Genomic DNA, 22,185 nt, shown 5'->3' on the forward strand with positions numbered 1-22,185 from the left:
TTGTTATACTGTCATATCATTTCTAATTTCTGCATTTTATTTTTCAGCTCTGGGTAATGGAAAATTAGGTGAGTACACGAAACACCCATAATTAAACCCATCTGTCTATACACACACACTCACGCTCACACTCACTCTCTCTCTCTCTCTCGAAAGGATTCACAATGCTTTACTTTTTTCACATTTTGTTATTAGTATTACAGCATTATTCCAAACTAGAATAAATTCATTTTTCCCCTCAAAATTTGAAACACAATACCCCATATTGACAACGTGATTTATTTATTTATTTTTGTGCAAATTTATTAAAAATAAAAAACTAAGAAATCACATGTACATAAGTATTCACAGCCTTTGCTCAATACTTTGTTGATGCACCTTTGGCAGCAATTACAGCCTCAAGTCTTTTTGAATATGATGCCACAAGCTTGGCACACCTATCTTTGGGCGGGTGTAGTATGGCTGACCGGCGGTCTCCTGACCGCCGGTCAGCTTACCGACGCCGGGATCCCGGCAGCATACCGACGCCGGGATCCCGGCGGGGAGAGGCGAGTGCAGCAAGCCCCTTGCGGGCTCGCTGCGCTCGCCACGCTGCGTGCTCGGTGACGACCTACGGTCGCCACGGGTTCTATTCCCACTCTATGGGTGTCGTGGACACCCACGACTGGAAATAGTCCCTGTTGGTCGGCATGCCGACCATCGGGATAGTGGGTGTCGGGAAGCTGCAGGAGGTCATGTGACCGTCGGTCTCCCGACCGTCGGTCACATGAATACCACCCCTTTGGGCAGTTTCGCCCATTCCTCTTTGCAGCATCTCTCAAGCTTCATCAGGTTAGATGGGATGCGTCGCTGCACAGCCATTTTCGGATCTCTCCAGAGATGTTCAATCGGATTCAAGTCTGGGCTCTGGCTGGGCCACTCAAGGACATTCACAGAGTTGTCCTGAAGCCACTCCTTTGATATCTTGGCTTTGTGCTTAGGGTCGTTGTACTGCTGAAAGATGAATCGTCGCCCCAGTCTGAGGTCAAGAGCGGTCTGGAGCAGGTTTTCATCCCGGATGTCTCTGTATATTGCTGTATTCATCTTTTCCTCTATCCTGACTAGTCTCCCAGTTCCTGCTGCTGAAACACATCCCAACAGCATGATGCTGACACCACCATGCTTCACTGTAAGGATGGTATTGGCCTGGTGATGAGTGGTGCCTGGTTTCCTCCAAACATGACGCCTGGCATTCACGCCAAAGAGTTCAATCTTTGTCTCATCAGACCAGAGAATTTTGTTTATCATGGTCGGAGAGTCCTTTAGGTGCATTTTGGCAAAATCCAAGCATGCTGCCATGTGCTTTTTACTAAGGAGTGGCTTCTGTCTGGCCACTCTACCATACAGGCCTGATTGGTGGATTGCTGCAGAGATGGTTGTCCTTCTGGAAGGTTCTCCTCTCTCCTCAGAGGAATGCTGTAGCTCTGACAGAGTGACCATCCAGTTCTTGGTCACCTCCCTGGCTAGGGCCCTTCTCCCCCGATCGCCCAGTTTAGACGGCCGGCCAGCTCTAGGAAGAGTCCTGGTGGTTCCAAACTTATTCCATTTACGGATGATGGAAGCCACTGTGCTCATTGGGATCTTCAAAGCAGCAGATGTTTTTCTGTATCCTTCCCCAGATTTGTGCCTCAAGACAATCCTGTCTCGGAGGGCTACAGACAATTCCTTTGACTTCATGCTTGGTTTGTGATCAGATATGCATTGTCAAGTGTGGGACCTTATATTGACAGGTGTGTGCCTTTCCTAATCATGTCCAATCAACTGAATTTTCCACAGGTGGACTCCAATTAAGCTGTAGGAACATCTCAAGGATGATCAGTGGAAACAGGATGCACCTGAGCTCAATTTTGAGCTTCATGGTAAAGGCTTTGAATACTTATGCACAAGTGATTTCTTAGCTGTTTTTTTAAAGTAAATTTGCAAAAATCTCAAAAACACTTTTTTTCACGTTGTCATTATGAGGTATTGTGTGTAGAATTTGGAGGGGAAAAATGAATGTTATTCCATTTTGGAATAAGGCTTTAACATAACAAAATGTGGAAAAAGTGTAGCACTGTGAATACTTTCCGGATGCACTGTATATATAATATAACGGCCAGGATCCGGCACTCCCCGCTTATGACATGGACTGTCCTGGTGCCTTCACAATTTATAGCAATATTTATTTAAAGGTGCGACACTCAAGTTGAAATATGACACAAAAAGGTCAAGGCTTCTATCAGCGTTTCAGTATATTAAGTCACATTGTCACCAGGATCCTGAATTAATATACCGAAACGATGATAAAATCCTTGACCTTTTTGTGTCATTTTTCATATATATATATATATATATATATATATGTAACCCTGTAGTAGTGCTCCCCGTATTAATTTCCCTTTGGGCAGTTCCCCTTACACACATACAAAAAATACCCACAATACCAACCTTAAGCCCTGCTCCAGCATCTGACCGATGCCGTCCGTCTGACTGCCTGCTCCTCGGAACTATGGGAGAGATGTCATCACGTCTCTCCCATAGTGCACACTGCCAGAGCTGGAAGCTGGAGCTCAGGAGTGAGCTACTGCCTCTGGTAGCCGCTGTGGGGAAGGAGCTGGGTGCCCGACATCTCCCTGAGTTAGGCAAGCCTGAAGAGACGGAACTGGTTCCTTCTCCAAATGGAACTGACGGAACACAGTACTGACCGGTTCACTTTTGCGTGCACCACCAGACATCACCCAGCCACCGCTCAGTCACCGCCCATCACTTTTCTGCTCCGCTTCTAATTCCGCCTGTCCCGATCGCAGCAGAGTCTTTGTGGGTACACCATGTAACACATTCCCCTTAGGTATTTTTGGAACTTACAGCTCCCCAGGGTTTGTGGCTTACATGCAAGAGCAGCCAGTATTTACCCTGCATGAAAAAGAATAAATGCATTTACACCTCTTGCATGGCTGTATGGTTGGTTTTTTCCAGGTGCAAATTGCTCCTTTTTATGGCCTCTCAGGCTTAACTCTGAATCAGATCCTAAATGTTACAGCAAAGCATCGGCTGTACGTAGGTATGCAGGGGAGCATGTGGGGTTATCCCAAAAATGAGCCATGTGCTGGCCCATGCCCTTCAGGACCAAGGACAAGTTCAGTTTCCGGTAGGCCCTGTGAAGGCTCTGTCGGGACCAGGGAGAAGCCGAGCAGCTTACTAGGCTGCATGGTGCCGTGCATGCCAAATACAGAAGCAATGGTGCCACTTCCTAAGGCCTGCACCCTGGGCTAGTTATTAGTGACCCTGCAGGACAACCTGCATTTAGTGATTTCCAATAGTTTTGTATCACTGAAGCGAGGCGGGTGGCAAAATGCAGAATGAAGTGGTGGGAGGAGCAAGAGGGAGTCGCGTTGGAGGAGCGTGTGTCAAGCTCCTCCAATCAGGGCTCAGCACAGGCTCAGACGACAGGACTGACCAACCTTGTGTAATTGCCTAACTACATACATGGTAGTTGCATCCAATGATGTGACTCCAAAGGACTTCGCTATGTGACATATCAGTAGTAAATGTATAAGCAGCATCACAAATAACCTCAAATCCGCTAAAGGAATAAATGTGAGACATCACTTCCTGGAGAAAGGTTACATGATAATATGGCTCTATTGGGCATTTACATCCAAAGGGTTTAAAAAACTGACGGATGGTAATTCTGCTCCTAAGTGACTATATAGAAAACACTCTATTTTAGCCTGAATTACTGACTCTTATTAAGTGTTAAAAAAAAAACAACCAAAAAAAAAAAAAAAACTTAGAAAGTCCGAATAAAGTTTCCAAATAAAACGTCTGATTGTATCACGTCAGTGTCAGTTACATGGCTGCACCACACAATGGAAATACATAATAACAACTATATATAACTACATGTGTCACTGAGATCTCTGCAGGGGAAATCAGCACTGATAATACACTAGCAACAGTATCACGCTGATACTAAGATGATGAAGGAGATTTATCAAAGCTTGAAGAGGGATAAAGTTTCAACCAATCAGCTCCTGTAATTTATCAAACTCGGACTGTAACATGAGCGAGCTGATCATCTTCCCTCCCTCCCGCATAACCTCACCTCCCACAATCTCATTATCTATTGATGGCACTACGATCTCCTCTAGCCCCCAAGTGCGCTGTCTTGGAGTAATCCTTGACTCCTCTGTCTCCTCCCTCTACTTCACACCACGCATTCAGCACCTCTCACAAACCTGCCGTTTTCATCTAAAAAATATTTCCAGGATCAGACCCTTTCTCACCCAGAAGCTACTAAGACCCTCATCCACTCACTGGTCATCTCCAGACTGGATTACTGTAATCTCCTCCTGACTGGGATTCCTGACAAACACCTCTCTCCACTCCAATCTATCCTCAATGCTGCACCAAACGTACCACATCCACCTCCCCTCTCCTACAAGCCCTTCACTGGCTCCCCTTCCCTTTCAGAATCCAATTCAAACTTACCACACTCAGGGGCTAATGTATGAAGCAGTGATAAGAGCGGAGAAGTGAGCCAGTGGAGAAGTTGCCCATGGCAACCAATCAGCATTGAAGTAACATTTATAATTTGTATACTATCAAATTATACAGAGTAGCGGATAGGTTGCCATGGGCAACTTCTCCACTGGCTCACTTCTCCACTCTTATCACTGCTTCATACATTTACCCCTCACTTACACAAAGCCCTTACCCACTCCTCTCCCAGTTACATCCTCTTCGCTCTGCTAATGCACGCCAACTCTCCTGCCTACTGATTACCTCCTCCCACTCCTACCTCCAAGATTTTTCACGTGCTGCAGCACTTCTCTGGAATTCCCTACCTCTCCCCCTCAGACTCTCCACCTCTCTACAGAACTTCAGACGAGCTCTGAAGACCCACTTCTTCACCAAACCCAGCCAAATCTCATCCTAACCCTCTGTTCCACGCTCTCTATGTACCCCATCTGTGTAACCCCTGTCTGTCTACCCTCCCCTTTAGAACGTAAGCTCTCACGAGCAGGGCCCTCTTCCCTTATGTACTTATCCTTTTTCTTACTTTAATAATCTTCAACTGCATCAACTCCAGCAGTCTTCTGCCACCTGATACTTATTCCAGTGTCATCTGCTGATGTAGCTCTGTTTACTTACCCTGTACTTGTCCTATACTGTCATCACCTGTAAGTTGCTGTTTTCCTGTTTTGATTATTTGTTTATGTAATTGGGCGCTGCGGAACCCTTGTGGCACCATATAAATAAAGTATAATAATAATAATTATGTTACTAGCTGAGTAGTTAGCACATTCTCTCTCTCCACTTTATTTCTCTCCAAGCTTTGATACACCTCACCCATAGTCAGGGCTTAAAGTCATCCTGGAGAGGTGGTGGAGCTCTTATTCACCAGTTCCCCCCCCCCATGGCTGTCATGGCCGCAGCTGCACACTAATATATGGGCGTTACACCGCTGAGTGTCACTTCCGTTACTTACTGAGAGTGCTCGGCTCTCACTTCTGCGGCGTTATATCACCTGACGCTGCTTGTAGTCATCTGAAAGCCCCCAAACACATGAACAGGTCCAACAGCTCTGTGTGCCTGATTGTGCGTCACCAGCGGCAATGTCAAACGCCGTAGGGTGACTTCTTGTTCTTCTGCGTATTCATCTCAGCAACACTGTACATGTGTCCGTTGTCTGTGTGCACGGAGCCCTGTCCCTGTGTGTGATTAATAGAATGTCTCATTGCTGTGAATAGTGGAAATAAGAAATTCTAATTATATGGGCAAAAATCACATAAATTAATAAATGGGCCTGTACTATCCAGTGGTGGCACCCTGATGATTTCCAGTGGATCCTGCAGTGCTTCTGGTAGTGAGTATGGCTAACCTTAAGCCATAACCCTACTCCTGGTGCTTAACCTTAACACTCCCCTTCTGTAGCCTAACCCAAACCCTCCCCTATTGCCTAAAAGTAACCATCCACTTCTGCAGCCTAACCCTTCCCCTAGTGCCTAACTCAAATCCATCCCCCAGTGTCTAATCTAAATACTCCCTCTAGTGAATAACCCAAACCCTCCCCCTATTGCCTAAAAGTAACCCTCCGCTCCTGCAGCCTGACCCTAACCCTTCCCTTTTGCAGCCTAATCCTCCCCTAGTGCCTAACCTAAATCCTCCCCCTAGTGAATAATCCTAATCCACCCATTAGTGCCGAACACTCTACCATGTGCCTAACCCTAACCATCCCCTCCCGCAGCCTAATACTCCCCCTCCCCCCATGCCTAAAGTTAATGCTCCCCTTCTGTAGCCTAACCCTAACCCTCCCCCTAATGACTAACCCCAGCCCTCCCCTCCAGTAGCCTATCTCTGCAGGATGCAGCATCTGGTTCTGCTTGCCGCATGGTCGACCAGAAGACATCGATAACGACCGCAGGAGTGCACAAATCATGGGTACACATTAAAAGATCTGGCTGATAGGGCGTTCCGATTTGGTTGGAAATGACATATCGGGTCGAGATCCCTCGACTGTTTACCAGGCTTAACATTACTCCTCCCCACCCCATAGCCTAACCCTTTCCCCTCCTCTTGTAGCCTAACCCCAACCCTCCACTCCCAGATGAATGTTGATATACCACAAGTGAACAAATTCGCCGAGTGCAGTTGGCGACATATTCAATGTGGACATCTCAACAATATCAACAGTGTGGTGTCAACATCATGACTGCAACCCAAGTAAAACATTTACATTACATACAACATACAAGGAGACAAAATAAATGGAACCAAGAGAAAATGTTAGGAAGGGCCCTGCTCTACACTCTAATTGGGTGGGGCCACAGCTGAGACAAGAGGAGCGAGTGTGAGTCTCGGGTGCAGATTAGGGCCGGTGTGAGGGGTTGGTGTAGGGTTAGCTCTAATACAAGAACACTCACAGATTTCAAGACTGAGCGAAGTTCTGATGAGGTGGGTGCGGTATAAGTTGTCAACATGACAATGTTGCCAAGATGACCATGTCGACTCACAGTACGTCGGCATGCTCAGCATGTTGACAGTGACCATGTCAACATTCATTATGTGTACGTGGATGATATGTTGACATGATGGACGGTCTACAAACTGCCTCTGGTGGTCTAGTGGCTTCTTACGTTTTCCCGGCATCCGTGGTGGCTCCAGCATCTTTTTCCCGGGTCCGGGCGGTGCTGTGACGGTGACTTCTGGTGCGGACCTGTGATGCGTTCTGAATTTTCTCCCCCTATCACTAACCACTAACCCTCCGCCAGGTAAGCCCATAGCAACTAACCAGTTGTAACTTCCATTTTATAAACTTTATAGGGTGAGATTCAAATGATATATCACGTCCAATTTCCTTTCTAAAATGATCTCCGTTAACGCGCTTATTGCGCCCATAGTAATCAGGTTTACTGTGTAAAGGGTTGGGTGCCTTGATACTCCGGGAGTAGCGAGCTGAAATAATGATACAACGTCCCTGAGGGCAGAAACAGAACGAGTTTGGAAAGGGGTGAAAAGAATTGAATCCTGCCCTATAAGCGACTATTACACTTTATGCTCTCAAAGTTTTGATACATCTCCCCCTCACTGTCTCAGCTCCGATGTTAGCGGGCTGCCTACTGGAGTATACTATGCTTTACAGGTGCAGATGTTCCTCTCTCTTTTGGAGCTGACGCGTTTTGAATCCAGTCTGTAGTATCATAATATAACATTCCATATAATATAGCTTTTACTGGAACTTTATAGGACTATTGAGCATCCACTGAAAGTATTCTTTCTAATCCATATTATAGCACAGGTGTGGATCCAGGTCTGGACTCTAACTTCATCCATGTGCTCCTTCAGTGTACTTTGTAGATATTTCATATATTTTGTAATGTTCACTCGCTGTAAAGGACACCATACTTGTTTTGTTTTTTTATCACCACCTCTTTCAGCTACCTTTTGATATTCCAGAAAAAAGGAATAGTCCGTCATCAGTCATAGAGGGTGATAAGGTGACTGTGAGCTGTAAGAGAAGACGTGACCCAGGTACAGCGACCCCACAAGTGCAGTTTGCAGTCTACAGAGATGAGATGAAATTGCGGGAGTTTGGGTCATCGGCTACATACATCGTTCCGTCAGCTCAGCTGGAGGATTCCGGGAACTACAGCTGTGCAGTGAGAAATTCCTCTGGCAGTGTCCGGAAGACTAGCCTGGTCTCTATTCAGGTAGAAGGTGAGTGCAGCGCACTGACACACCGTAGGGCCAAACTCAGGACATAGAGCACAACCCCCGTCTAGCCGTTGACACCCAGATTTATAAAAGGGCATACAGATCTGTCCTTTCTTACTGTGGCTTCAGTCACGCTAAATAGTCCCTCTTGGGGCACCAGGTCCCAGGTGATTCGGTCAGGCCGGACGTATTGTTCGCTAAAACTGTGCATTTTATTCACATAAATAAACACATAGAGGTGACAGATCTACATTGCTAGCTTACACTGATCCATGGTGATCCATGTTGTTTAACATTTGTACATCTTTGTGTGACTGAGTCTGAATCTGTCTAAAAAAGGCTCTGATGCGAGCAGTCCTGGGTTTTCTTCATGCCAGATTCCTTTGCGCTTCATCTGTGACTTTGTACATGTGTAAAACAAAGTCCTGTGTGGTTAAAGTCGCAGCTCGATGTCTGTGGTGCACTTTGATTGGTGTTTTGCTGCATCTTCAATGTGAATAACATGCAAAATTGAAAGTAAAAGACTGTATGCTACACCTCTTGGAGCTGTTCAGTTGTGCGTGGCAGTATGGTGTATTGACGCTAGATGTGTGAGTACACATATGTATGACCCATCCCAAAATTGTTCATCCTCCTACCTACTCATGATCTGATTGGTATAGTTGGGGGCGAGATTGATTCCCATTGCAGTGCCTTGATATTGTAAATAGAATATTAAGAATGAGTAAAAGCCACGGACCCTCCTATCAGAGCCCTTTTTACACAGATTCAGTTGCACACAGATGCACAAATGATCAAATTGATCACAGGACACCAGCAATGTAGTTTTGTCACTTCCAGTTTTATCTATATGAATAAGATGCACATTTTCAGTGGGGCGCTGATAGGGGCTGTTTGCCATGACTGAAGCCCCCCATATATGAGGACAAATCATTACTATGGGTCAAACTTGGCAACATGGAAAAGATACATAGACAATGTATGGTTGATAAAAATCCCTATTGACAGTTTCTGCCCTTCTCAGACCAACAGCAAGTGCAGCCAAACATCAGTAGAATCTCTGGATCTTGAAATAATTATCTGAAACAACAAGATTAAAATACACTCATCCCATAAAAAAGTGGATATTAATAGCTTTATCTTAATTAACAATAGTCCCCACCTGAGATGATTAGATGACATCCCTAATTTTAATACCCAAGGTAAAACACTGGCATATCAATTCCGTTATTGGTTGAGGGTGGCCATCTTTTTGTAGCCCATTACTGGGGCAGCCATTTTCTGTTAGTCCCGCCCCCTGCTGCTCAGCTAGATCTCTATTGGCTGGCAGTAGGATCCTTGCTAGAGAAAAATGCTGATTGGTTGGTGCTTTATCTCTGTCCACTTTATCTCGCACCAAGATTTGATTCATCTTCCCTAAATCTTTTCTTAAAACTGCTTTTAAGTTGATCTTTCATGACAGTCTTTCTGCCTCCCCTTTCTGCCAGTAACTCATATGATTATCATCTCCAGAATCCAGTATAAACACCTCATTTACAAAACTCTAAAGTCCTCTTCATATCCAACTTCACCTCCCATCACATCTCCATACTCTCCAGTCAGGTGCCTGCCACCTCTCTTCCCTATAGGTTACCTTCTCTCACTTCCTCTTCTGGGACTTCTCTTGTGCTGCCCCAAACTATAAAATTCCATGCCTTTCTCCAGAACCTCCCCCAACCTCCATTGCTTCAAATGCTTCCTGAAAGTGTATCCTTCACCTTTGGTTCACTAACTAAGGCAATAGGTATATGTACTGTAACTACAGATGTGTCCTCAACCCTGCCGGATATTGGTGCGGCATTCTGCAATATGTGTAAAATCTCATAGTAAGGTATAACAAGTTGTGAAGGTGTCACCACAGAGTTCTATAGAATTTGTTTGGGAAACCTTATTGGGAATTGGAATATCTTGTCAAAAGATATATTTCATTAGCATAGTACTCAAGTCCATTTACTGTATCTAAGTAATGTCCAACCCGAAGAGAATACATCTATATACCTACACATGTAATTATGTATATATGTAATAATGGGGCATATGCATTAACCTGGAGAAGGCATAAGGAAGTGATAAACCAGTGATATGTGCAAGGTGATAAAGGCACCAGCCAATCAGCTCCAATATGTAAATTAACAGTTAGGAGCTGGTTGGCTGGTGCCTTTATCACCTTGCACATATCACTGGTTTATCACTTCCTTATGTCTTCTCCAGGTTACTACATCTGCCCCATTGTTCCTTCGTTTAGCTTGATTTGTATAATTGCTTTTTACGGTGCAGCAGATCTATGTGAGATCCTATAAATGAATCCTAATATTAATAATGATGATAAGCTGACCTCCTCGAGGAACAGAGTACCCTCAGCTCCCATATAAGGCACCTATGGGCGACCAGCCAGAGCTGGATGCCCAAAACCTGCTGGAACTTAGGCCTGTTATCCTCGCATCTTCTTGCAGAGGAGTCCTCACATAGTGCTGAGCGCTCAGCCAGATGGAGCTTCAGGGGATTATATATGAGGGACACAAAGCTGGTGTCCAGGTATCAGACATCGCACGCACTGTGGCAGGAAGTGTTAGGGCAGGCCAGACTGCAGCTCGTCCTGCATCCAGCGCACCCCCTGACTACGCCCATTACAGCTGAAGAACATTCTGGTCAGGAGGTGGACATATCTGGCTAAAGCCAACATCATCATCATCATCCATCATCATCATCATCATCATCATCACAATCAAGTTAGAAATGGAATTCACTGGTAGGGGAATGTTTTGGCCCCACAGGGAATAAGGGTTCAGAGGAAGACGAGGGACCCTGAGATTGCAGTCAGAGACTCCAAAGGTGATGTTGGCAGAGTGAAAGAGCTCTTTGTAACTCCAGGGAAGTAATGCGCCCACTTCTCAGCATGATAGGGGGACGTTATACACTGCGCAGGTTCCATATGTATCTGTGCGCAGCACACACCCAAGCACAATAGTACAGCATGACACCAGCATATTTGTGTAGCACTTGCTGGCTGTAAATGACCCACATGTCACACTGTACCTAGTATACATATTATTTTCTCTTTCAGAACTTTTCAGTACTCCTGAAGTAAGAACTAATCAGTCATCAGTGACAGAAGGTGATGAGATGACCCTGACCTGTGACACACGTCGTCACCCGGCCAGAGCGGCCACAGAACTGGAGTTTGCTTTCTACAGAGATGGGTGGAATGAGCAGGACTTCAGTACATCTGACACATACAGCGTTACGTCAGCTAAGGAGGAGGATTCTGGGAATTATACCTGTGAGGTGAGAACCCCCTGCGGCAGAGTGAGGAAGAGGAGTGACGCGTTGTCTATACAGATAGAAGGTGAGTGTGGGATACTGAGATCTTATATCTGTATACATCCCAGCATTACAGAGGGACACACAGGGAGTCAGTTCTTACATCCACCATACAGCAAACCACAGCCACATTTACATAAAGCCATGTCCTCAATTTGGTAAGCTTCCCCCCCATCCGATGCTGTAAAACAGGTCTGCCGCATCATTGGTGAGGTGTTATACCAATGAGAACAAAAAGGGACTGTCCCGCGAGAATCAGGACAGTTGGGAGGTATGAGTGCTGAGCATACCGTCCTTCATTTACCGTATCTCTATGGATTACACGGAGTGACACCAAAATGTCGGCTCCTCAGCAGTGACAGGGCCCGGGTGCAGTGTGACGTTCTCCTGCAGCGCCCGCCTCCTCTGCTATATAGTGACAGAGTTACCAGTTACCTTTATATTACTTGTGTTTGTATGATGGTAAAATGAAGTTGTCATTAGTGAAAATACAGCTACCGGGTAATATTCTTTCATAACGAGAATGATATGATGACTATAGGTGTCTCCTTTATTGTCTACATTTATATCCAGTTCTAATCCCATTGTCTAGTCACAGAGAGATCCTCTAAGTCAGGCATTCCCAACCTCTGTCCCCAAGGCACACTAGCAGGGCAGGTGTTAATGATATCCATGTCTAATCACAGGTGGTTAAATCCAAATAACTGAGGTACTAATTAAGTCACCTATGGTCAAGCACGTATATCACTGACCCCTTTATACTATACATTATATCTCTGATCCCTCTATACCCTACACTACATCACTGACCCCTCTATGCCCTACACTACATCACTGACCCCTCTATACCCTACACTACATCACTGACCTCTCTATACCCTACACTACATCACTGACCTCTCTATACCCTACACTACATCACTGACCCCTCTATACCCTACACTACATCCCTGACCCCTCTATACCCTACACTACATCACTGACCCCTCTATACCCTACACTACATCACTGACCCCTCTATACCCTACACTACATCACTTACCCCTCTATACCCTACACTACATCACTGACCCCTCTATACCCTACACTACATCACTGACCCCTCTATACCCTACACTACATCACTGACCCCGCTATACCCTACACTACATCACTGACCCCAATATACCTTACACTACATCACTGACCCCTCTATACCCTACACTACATCACTGACCCCGCTATACCCTACACTACATCACTGACCCCAATATACCTTACACTACATCACTGACCCTTCTATACCCTACACTACATCACTGACCCCTCTATACCCTACACTACATCACTGACCCCTCTACACCCTACACTACATCACTGACCCCGCTATACCCTACACTACATCACTGACCCCAATATACCTTACACTACATCACTGACCCCTCTATACCCTACACTACATCACTGACCCCTCTATACCCTACACTACATCACTGACCCCGCTATACCCTACACTACATCACTGACCCCAATATACCTTACACTACATCACTGACCCCTCTATACCCTACACTACATCACTGACCCCGCTATACCCTACACTACATCACTGACCCCAATATACCTTACACTACATCACTGACCCTTCTATACCCTACACTACATCACTGACCCCTCTATACCCTACACTACATCACTGACCCCTCTACACCCTACACTACATCACTGACCCCTCTATACCCTACACTACATCACTGACCTCTCTATACCCTACACTACATCACTGACCTCTCTATACCCTACACTACATCACTTACCCCTCTATACCCTACACTACATCACTGACCTCTCTATACCCTACACTACATCACTGACCCCTCTAAACCCTACACTACATCACTGACCCCTCACCACTTCCAGCAGGAGGAGTTATCTGCACTCAGTGGCAGCAGCATCCTCCCTGAATTTACTGTAGCCCAGCACGCAGCAGTATGTGCTGGGCTGCTGCTGGCTGACAGGTAAGGGGAAGGGTGCGCGCCTACGTGGACCCACCAGGCCTCACCCAGAATCTCAGAAACGGGTTCCTTATTGCCAAATTGAAAAGCGTCCGTGCCTGTGTACTTCGAAATGCGTTGTTCATATAGAAAGAAAATTTGCAGAGAATAAAATAAACCTGTAATATAGGAGAGAGAAACCTGGCGTACTACAGCCCACAGACAGCGGCAACCAGCTGGTCACGGTTACACCCAAATCACCCAATAATCAGCAGGACAATGGTAGATAGGCCAGAAAAGCAGATAAATCTGAGGCTAATAAATAACGTTTCTTCCCTTAAACGTTTCAGTAACTCTATATTGTGCTCCCACCGATTCTCCATATAGGATTCCCATAGCGGCTGCTCCCCCATCTCACACTGGCTACATGATAAGAGACAGTATACCATGTGCAGGTTACATATGTATCCGTGCGCAGCGCACACCCAAACACAATGGTACAACATATCATGTGTAGCAGTTGTTGGCTGTATATGACCCACCTGTCACACCGTACCCTGTAATTCTATTTTTGTCTACTCTATCAGCTCTGTTTGATGACCCAGAAATAAGAACTAATCGCTCTCTAGTAACAGAGGGCGATGAGATGACCCTGGTCTGTGACACAAGGCGTAACCCGGTGACGGCTACTACAGAACTGGAATTTGCTTTCTACAGGTATCAGCGCAGGGTGCAGGAATTCAATGTCTCTGCTACATACAGAGTTCCGGTAGCGCAGCTGCGCTGTTCTGGAAATTATACCTGTGAGGTGAGGACCCCCAGACTGACGAAGAGGAGTGATGTGTTATCTATTCAGATACAAGGTGAGTGTGGAACACTGATATCCTGTAAATAAAAGAACAACAAATATTTTCTCCTGTGCTTCTGTGAAGGTGCAGCTGTGTCTCTTGGCAGCAACCACCGGCTGGCCAAAATAGACACAAAAATAAAATAAAATACAATAATGGAACATGCGTTTCTGTGGGGTAAAGAACACTTAATGGCCCTCATTCCGAGTTGTTTGCTCGTTGCCGATTTTCTCTATATTGCGATTAGTCGCTTACTGCGCAGGCGCAATGTTCGCAGAGCGCATGCGCTTAGTTATTTTACTCAAATGTTAGGTATTTTACTCACGGCATTACGAGGATTTTCCTTCGTTCTGGTGATTGGAGTGTGATTGACAGGAAGTGGGTGTTTCTGGGCGGAAACTGGCCGTTTTATGGGTGTGTGTGAAAAAACGCTGCCGTTTCTGGGAAAAACGCGGGAGTGGCTGGAGAAACGGGGGAGTGTCTGGGCGAACGCTGGGTGTGTTTGTGACGTCAAACCAGGAACGAAACTGACTGAACTGATCGCAGTGGCAGAGTAAGTGTCGAGCTACTCGGAAACTGCTAAGAAATTTCTATTCGCAATTCTGCTAATCTTTCGTTCGCAATTCTGCTAAGCTAAGATTCACTCCCAGTAGGCGGCGGCTTAGCGTGTGCAATGCTGCTAAAAGCAGCTAGCGAGCGAACAACTCGGAATGAGGGCCCATGTGCAGAGTTGCTAAAATCATCAAGGAACACTACCTAATATTGTATGAAAATGTTAATCTCGCATCTGAAGGAATTCCCTTTTGTTCACTTGAACTGCCGCTATCACTAGTTCCATATATATCCAGTAAAGCCTTCAAACAGTTAATTCCATGTCTTCTGAATTTCCCATTGAATGCAATGAAAACACGCAACTGGTGTATGTAAGGAAGAGTGGAATGCCATATAGTGAAATACTATTTCAATATATTGTGATTTAACAGCAGCCAAATGTTGCCAATATAACACACCTATATACACCTATATACAGTGGTGGATTTAGGGGCGGGGATGCCCCTAGGCACCACAGTAGCACCCCCCCCCCCCCCCCACCCAACTGTATTATTTTTATTTTTTATTGTTTGGTTATAAGTGCTCATTTGATGATAGCCAATTTAATAGAATAATAAAAAATATCCATGAACTATTTTTTATTATTTTTAATTATGTATACATATTTACTAAGTGGGACAGCTTACAGGGCAGTCCTATGTGTTTCCTGTACCCTGGCGCATTTCATCCATTTGTCTTTCTCAATGTTTAATGCATAATTGTGGAAATAATAAATGTATACCCCCTGTACAGATCCAGTACAGGGACGTTTCTAGACGTTCCCATATACTGACACCTGTGTAAGTAAGCCCCTACATGAGCAAAAACACTATCCCTGGATCCTGATTCTGTATACTTCCCAACATTGAAGAGGGAAAACGCAAGGTAAGATTGGAAACCAAATCCCCCCCTCCCATAGCATGCGCCTCAGCCACATTTACACAAAGTTGTGCCGTCATATCAGAAAGCTCCTCACCCCGGGTGCTGCTCGTTCCTAACCAGGACTCTCGGAGATCAGATGGTAACTATGGCAAGTGTTGTAGAGAGACGTATGCGGCTGATTCTGAGGTGGATGCACACGCTGCAGCAGCTGAGTATTTTGCCACCTTCACCCATCTGCGACTTTATGCAAATGCCACTACAAAGCCCTCCCTGGTGTAGATCCATACGTCCTGATGTGCATGGACTGAGACACCCACTGTTAGTGTCTGTAGGCGCTGTAATACCGATTGGTGCATCACTTCTGTCCAATCACATTATTCTTCCTCTCCCCATGTCTATCTCTGCCTCTTCTCCCCACTTGTGCCTCTGCCCCCCTCTCCCCATGTGCGCCTCTGCCCCCCTCTCCCCATGTGCGCCTCTGCCCCCCTCTCCCCATGTGCGCCTCTTCTCCATCCCCCCATGTGTGTCTATCCTTCCCCTGTCCCCATTTGTGTCTATCCTTCCCCTCTTCCAATGTGTCTATCCTTCTCCTCTCCCCATGTGTGTCTATCCTTTCCCTCTCCCCATGTGTCTATCCTTCCCCTGTCCCCATGTGTGTCTATCCTTCCCCTGTCCCCATGTGTGTCTATCCTTCCCCTGTCCCCATGTGTGTCTATCCTTCCCCTCTCCCCATGTGTGTCTATCCTTCCCCTGTCCCCATGTATGTCTATCCTTCCCCTCTTCCCATGTGTGTCTATCCTTTCCCTCTCCCCATGTGTGTCTATCCTTCCCCTCTCCCCATGTGTGTCTATCCTTCCCCTCTCCCCATGTGTGTCTATCCTTCCCCTCTCCCCATGTGTGTCTATCCTTCCCCTCTCCCCATGTGTGTCTATCCTTCCCCTCTCCCCATGTGTGTCTATCCTTCCCCTGTCCCCATGTGTGTCTATCCTTCCCCTGTCCCCATGTGTGTCTATCCTTCCCCTCTTCCCATGTGTGTCTATCCTTCTCCTCTCCCCATGTGTGTCTATCCTTCCCCTGTCCCCATGTGTGTCTATCCTTCCCCTCTCCCCATGTGTGTCTATCCTTCCCCTGTCCCCATGTGTGTCTATCCTTCCCCTCTTCCCATGTGTGTCTGTCCTTCCCCTCTCCCCATGTGTGTGTCCTTCCCCTCTTCCAATGTGTCTATCCTTCTCCTCTCCCCATGTGTGTCTATGCTTCCCCTCTCCTCATGTGTGTCTATCCTTCCCCTCTTCCCATGTGTGTCTATCCTTCTCCTCTCCCCATGTGTGTCTATCCTTCCTCTCTCCCCATGTGTGTCTATCCTTCCCCTCTACTCGTGTGTCTATCCTTCCCCTCTTCCCATGTGTGTCTATCTTTCTCCTCTCCCCATGTGTGTCTATCCTTTCCCTCTCCCCATGTGTGTCTATCCTTCCCCTGTCCCCATGTGTGTCTATCCTTCCCCTGTCCCCATGTGTGTCTATCCTTCCCCTGTCCCCATGTGTGTCTATCCTTCCCCTGTCCCCATGTGTGTCTATCCTTCCCCTCTTCCCATGTGTGTCTATCCTTCTACTCTCCCCATGTGTGTCTCTCCTTCCCCTCTTCCCATGTGTGTCTATCCTTCTCCTCTCCCCATGTGTGTCTATCCTTCCCCTGTCCCCATGTGTGTCTATCCTTCCCCTCTTCCAATGTGTCTATCCTTCCCCTCTCCCCATGTGTGTCTGTCCTTCCCCTCTTCTCCTCATGTGTGTCTATCCTTCCCCTCTCCCCATGTGTGTCTATCCTTCCCCTGTCCCCATGTGTGTCTATCCTTCCCCTCTCCCCATGTGTGTCTATCCTTCTCCTCTCCCCATGTGTGTCTATCCTTCGCCTCTCCCCATGTGTGTCTATCCTTCCCCTCTCCTCATGTGTGTCTATCCTTCTCATCTCCCCATGTGCGCCTCTGCCCCCCTCTCCCCATGTGCGCCTCTTCTCCATCCCCCCATGTGTGTCTATCCTTCCCCTGTCCCCATTTGTGTCTATCCTTCCCCTCTTCCAATGTGTCTATCCTTCTCCTCTCCCCATGTGTGTCTATCCTTTCCCTCTCCCCATGTGTCTATCCTTCCCCTGTCCCCATGTGTGTCTATCCTTCCCCTGTCCCCATGTGTGTCTATCCTTCCTCTGTCCCCATGTGTGTCTATCCTTCCCCTCTCCCCATGTGTGTCTATCCTTCCCCTGTCCCCATGTATGTCTATCCTTCCCCTCTTCCCATGTGTGTCTATCCTTTCCCTCTCCCCATGTGTGTCTATCCTTCCCCTCTCCCCATGTGTGTCTATCCTTCCCCTCTCCCCATGTGTGTCTATCCTTCCCCTCTCCCCATGTGTGTCTATCCTTCCCCTCTCCCCATGTGTGTCTATCCTTCCCCTCTCCCCATGTGTGTCTATCCTTCCCCTGTCCCCATGTGTGTCTATCCTTCCCCTGTCCCCATGTGTGTCTATCCTTCCCCTCTTCCCATGTGTGTCTATCCTTCTCCTCTCCCCATGTGTGTCTATCCTTCCCCTGTCCCCATGTGTGTCTATCCTTCCCCTCTCCCCATGTGTGTCTATCCTTCCCCTGTCCCCATGTGTGTCTATCCTTCCCCTCTTCCCATGTGTGTCTGTCCTTCCCCTCTCCCCATGTGTGTGTCCTTCCCCTCTTCCAATGTGTCTATCCTTCTCCTCTCCCCATGTGTGTCTATGCTTCCCCTCTCCTCATGTGTGTCTATCCTTCCCCTCTTCCCATGTGTGTCTATCCTTCTCCTCTCCCCATGTGTGTCTATCCTTCCTCTCTCCCCGTGTGTGTCTATCCTTCCCCTCTACTCGTGTGTCTATCCTTCCCCTCTTCCCATGTGTGTCTATCCTTCTCCTCTCCCCATGTGTGTCTATCCTTTCCCTCTCCCCATGTGTGTCTATCCTTCCCCTGTCCCCATGTGTGTCTATCCTTCCCCTGTCCCCATGTGTGTCTATCCTTCCCCTGTCCCCATGTGTGTCTATCCTTCCCCTGTCCCCATGTGTGTCTATCCTTCCCCTCTTCCCATGTGTGTCTATCCTTCTCCTCTCCCCATGTGTGTCTCTCCTTCCCCTCTTCCCATGTGTGTCTATCCTTCTCCTCTCCCCATGTGTGTCTATCCTTCCCCTGTCCCCATGTGTGTCTATCCTTCTCCTCTCCCCATGTGTGTCTCTCCTTCCCCTCTTCCCATGTGTGTCTATCCTTCTCCTCTCCCCATGTGTGTCTGTCCTTCCCCTCTTCTCCTCATGTGTGTCTATCCTTCCCCTCTCCCCATGTGTGTCTATCCTTCCCCTGTCCCCATGTGTGTCTATCCTTCCCCTCTCCCCATGTGTGTCTATCCTTCTCCTCTCCCCATGTGTGTCTATCCTTCGCCTCTCCCCATGTGTGTCTATCCTTCCCCTCTCCTCATGTGTGTCTATCCTTCTCATCTCCTCATGTGTCTATCCTTCTCCTCTCCCCATGTGTGTCTATCCTTCTCCTCTCCCCATGAGTGTCTATCCTTCTCCTCTCCCCATGTGTGTCTAGCCTTCCCCTCTCCCCATGTGTGCCTATCCTTCTTCGCTCCCCATGTGTGTCTATCCTGCCCTCTGCCCATGTGTGCCTCTGTCCCCTCTCACCATGTGTGTCTCTCCTTCCCCTCTGCCCATTTGTGTCTATCCTGCCTGTGCCCTCTTCCCATTTGTGCCTCAGTCCCCTCTCCCCATGTGTGTCTATCCTTCCCCTCTCCCCATGTGTGTCTATCCTTCCCCTCTCCCCATGTGTGTCTATCCTTCCCCTCTCCCCATGTGTGTCTATCCTTCCCCTCTCCCCATGTGTCTCTCCTTCCCCTCTGCCCATTTGTGTCTATCCTGCTCTCTCCCCATGTGTGTCTATCCTTCTTCTCTCGCCATGTGTGTCTATCCTTCCTCTCTCCCCATGTGTGCCTCTGTCCTCTCTCCCCATGTGTGTCTATCCTTCCTCTCTCCCCATGTGTGCCACTGTCCTCTCTCCCCATGTGTGTCTCTCCTTCCCCTCTCCCCATGTGTGTCTCTCCTTCCCCTCTCCCCATGTGTGTCTATCCTTCTCCTCTGCCCATGTGTGTCTATCCTTCTTCTCTCCCCATGTGTGTCTATCCTTCCCCTGTCCCCATGTGTGTCTATCCTTCCCCTGTCCCCATGTGTGTATCCTTCCTCTCTCCCCATGTGTCTATCCTTCCTCTCTCCCCATGTGTGCCTCTGTCCTCTCTCCCCATGTGTGTCTCTCCTTCCCCTCTCCCCATGTGTGTCTCTCCTTCCCCTCTGCCCATTTGTGTCTATCCTGCCTGTGCCCTCTGCCCATTGGTGCCTCAGTCCCCTCTCCCCAGGTTTGTTGCTCCATTCCCAGTTTGTGTCGCTGCCCCTCACCCTATGGCTTGCAGGGGTGTAGAGAGTTGCGCCAGGCTCAAGTACTTGTCTGAGGATTGGCCTAATCGGGGGAGGTGTGGCCACGCCCCCTTATTCATAGTAATGTAAAAAATGTGTTTTCAGCGCAGATTTGGTGGCGCTATCGTGCCTGGGGCAAATTCAGGGGGGGGGGGGGGGGCACAGTGTGATCCCTCCCCTACTACCCTCCTGCATAGGCAGAAGAGACAGCTGCCCCTAAGCACCAATACAGCTCAGCCAGCACACAGTGGTCAGCGATAGACCAGTATCTGGAGTGTGGGGGGGGTTGTAATACCAGGGTGGGGGGTGTCACACAGCGGCTGCACCCCCATGTCACACTGGCAGCAGGATGGGGCACGTTATACACCCTGCAGCCTACATACGGTATATATCTGTACACAGCTCGCCCAGCACAAAGCACAACATGACACCTGCATCATCTGTGTGTGACATTTGCTGGCTGTAAGTGACCCACATTATAGCCCAATTTTAGGCAATCTAGGGAAACAAATTTCCAGATATCCCTTCCCCTGCGCTCTTTAAATGATAAATAGTAAGGAAATAAACCCGACTTATCTTAAAGCAGAGAGATCTCCTCACGTACTGCTATCTCCCGGGTTTATTCTGCACCTCAATAATAGTCACATATATTCCCCAGTGATGTTACATGTGGAAAGAGAAATTAAAACACAATCTAGTGTAATAAATTCATAACACTCTTGGTTAAAAGAAATTTTGCAACAGAGATTTTAACTTGATAATGAATATCAGTCCAACAGATAAAAAAATCTCTATTTTCTCTATCGTCCTAGTGGATGCTGGGGTTCCTGAAAGGACCATGGGGAATAGCGGCTCCGCAGGAGACAGGGCACAAAAGTAAAGCTTTACGATCAGGTGGTGTGCACTGGCTCCTCCCCCTATGACCCTCCTCCAAGCCTCAGTTAGATTTTTGTGCCCGGCCGAGAAGGGTGCAATCTAGGTGGCTCTCCTAAAGAGCTGCTTAGAAAAGTTTAGCTTAGGTTTTTTATTTTACAGTGAGTCCTGCTGGCAACAGGATCACTGCAACGAGGGACTTAGGGGAGAAGAAGTGAACTCACCTGCGTGCAGGATGGATTGGCTTCTTGGCTACTGGACATTAGCTCCAGAGGGACGATCACAGGTACAGCCTGGATGGTCACCGGAGCCTCGCCGCCGGCCCCCTTGCAGATGCTGAAGTAAGAAGAGGTCCAGAATCGGCGGCAGAAGACTCCTCAGTCTTCTAAAGGTAGCGCACAGCACTGCAGCTGTGCGCCATTTTCCTCTCAGCACACTTCACACGGCAGTCACTGAGGGTGCAGGGCGCTGGGAGGGGGGCGCCCTGGGAGGCAAATGAAAACCTAATTTGGCTAAAAATACCTCACATATAGCCTCCGGGGGCTATATGGAGATATTTAACCCCTGCCAGAATCCACTAAAGAGCGGGAGACGAGGCCGCCGAAAAAGGGGCGGGGCCTATCTCCTCAGCACACAGCGCCATTTTCCTTACACAGCTCCGCTGGTCAGGACGGCTCCCAGGCTCTCCCCTGCACTGCACTACAGAAACAGGGTAAAAAAGAGAGGGGGGGGCAAAATTGTGGCAAAAATATATTATTAAAGCAGCTATACAGGGAGCACTTATTATAAGGCTATCCCTGTCATATATAGCGCTTTTGGTGTGTGCTGGCAAACTCTCCCTCTGTCTCCCCAAAGGGCTAGTGGGGTCCTGTCTTCGTTAAGAGCATTCCCTGTGTGTCTGCTGTGTGTCGGTACGTGTGTGTCGACATGTATGAGGACGATATTGGTGTGGAGGCGGAG

The 22,185-nt window shown here is 47.6% G+C and overlaps 1 protein-coding gene across 1 annotated transcript in view; it reads left to right on the plus strand.

Moving 5' to 3' along the window:
• LOC134980208 (Fc receptor-like protein 5) overlaps nt 1–22,185 on the plus strand; it is a 90,551-nt gene continuing 68,366 nt past the window's right edge. The window contains exons 1-4 of the mRNA XM_063946912.1: nt 1–68; nt 7,978–8,238; nt 11,339–11,620; nt 14,156–14,431. Coding sequence (XP_063802982.1) covers nt 8,097–8,238; nt 11,339–11,620; nt 14,156–14,431 — 700 coding nt within the window. The 5' untranslated portion in view covers nt 1–68; nt 7,978–8,096. The remainder of the gene's footprint in view (nt 69–7,977; nt 8,239–11,338; nt 11,621–14,155; nt 14,432–22,185) is intronic.

The sequence above is a fragment of the Pseudophryne corroboree genome, chromosome 12, assembly GCF_028390025.1.
Source record: "Pseudophryne corroboree isolate aPseCor3 chromosome 12, aPseCor3.hap2, whole genome shotgun sequence".
Classification (NCBI taxonomy): domain Eukaryota; kingdom Metazoa; phylum Chordata; class Amphibia; order Anura; family Myobatrachidae; genus Pseudophryne; species Pseudophryne corroboree.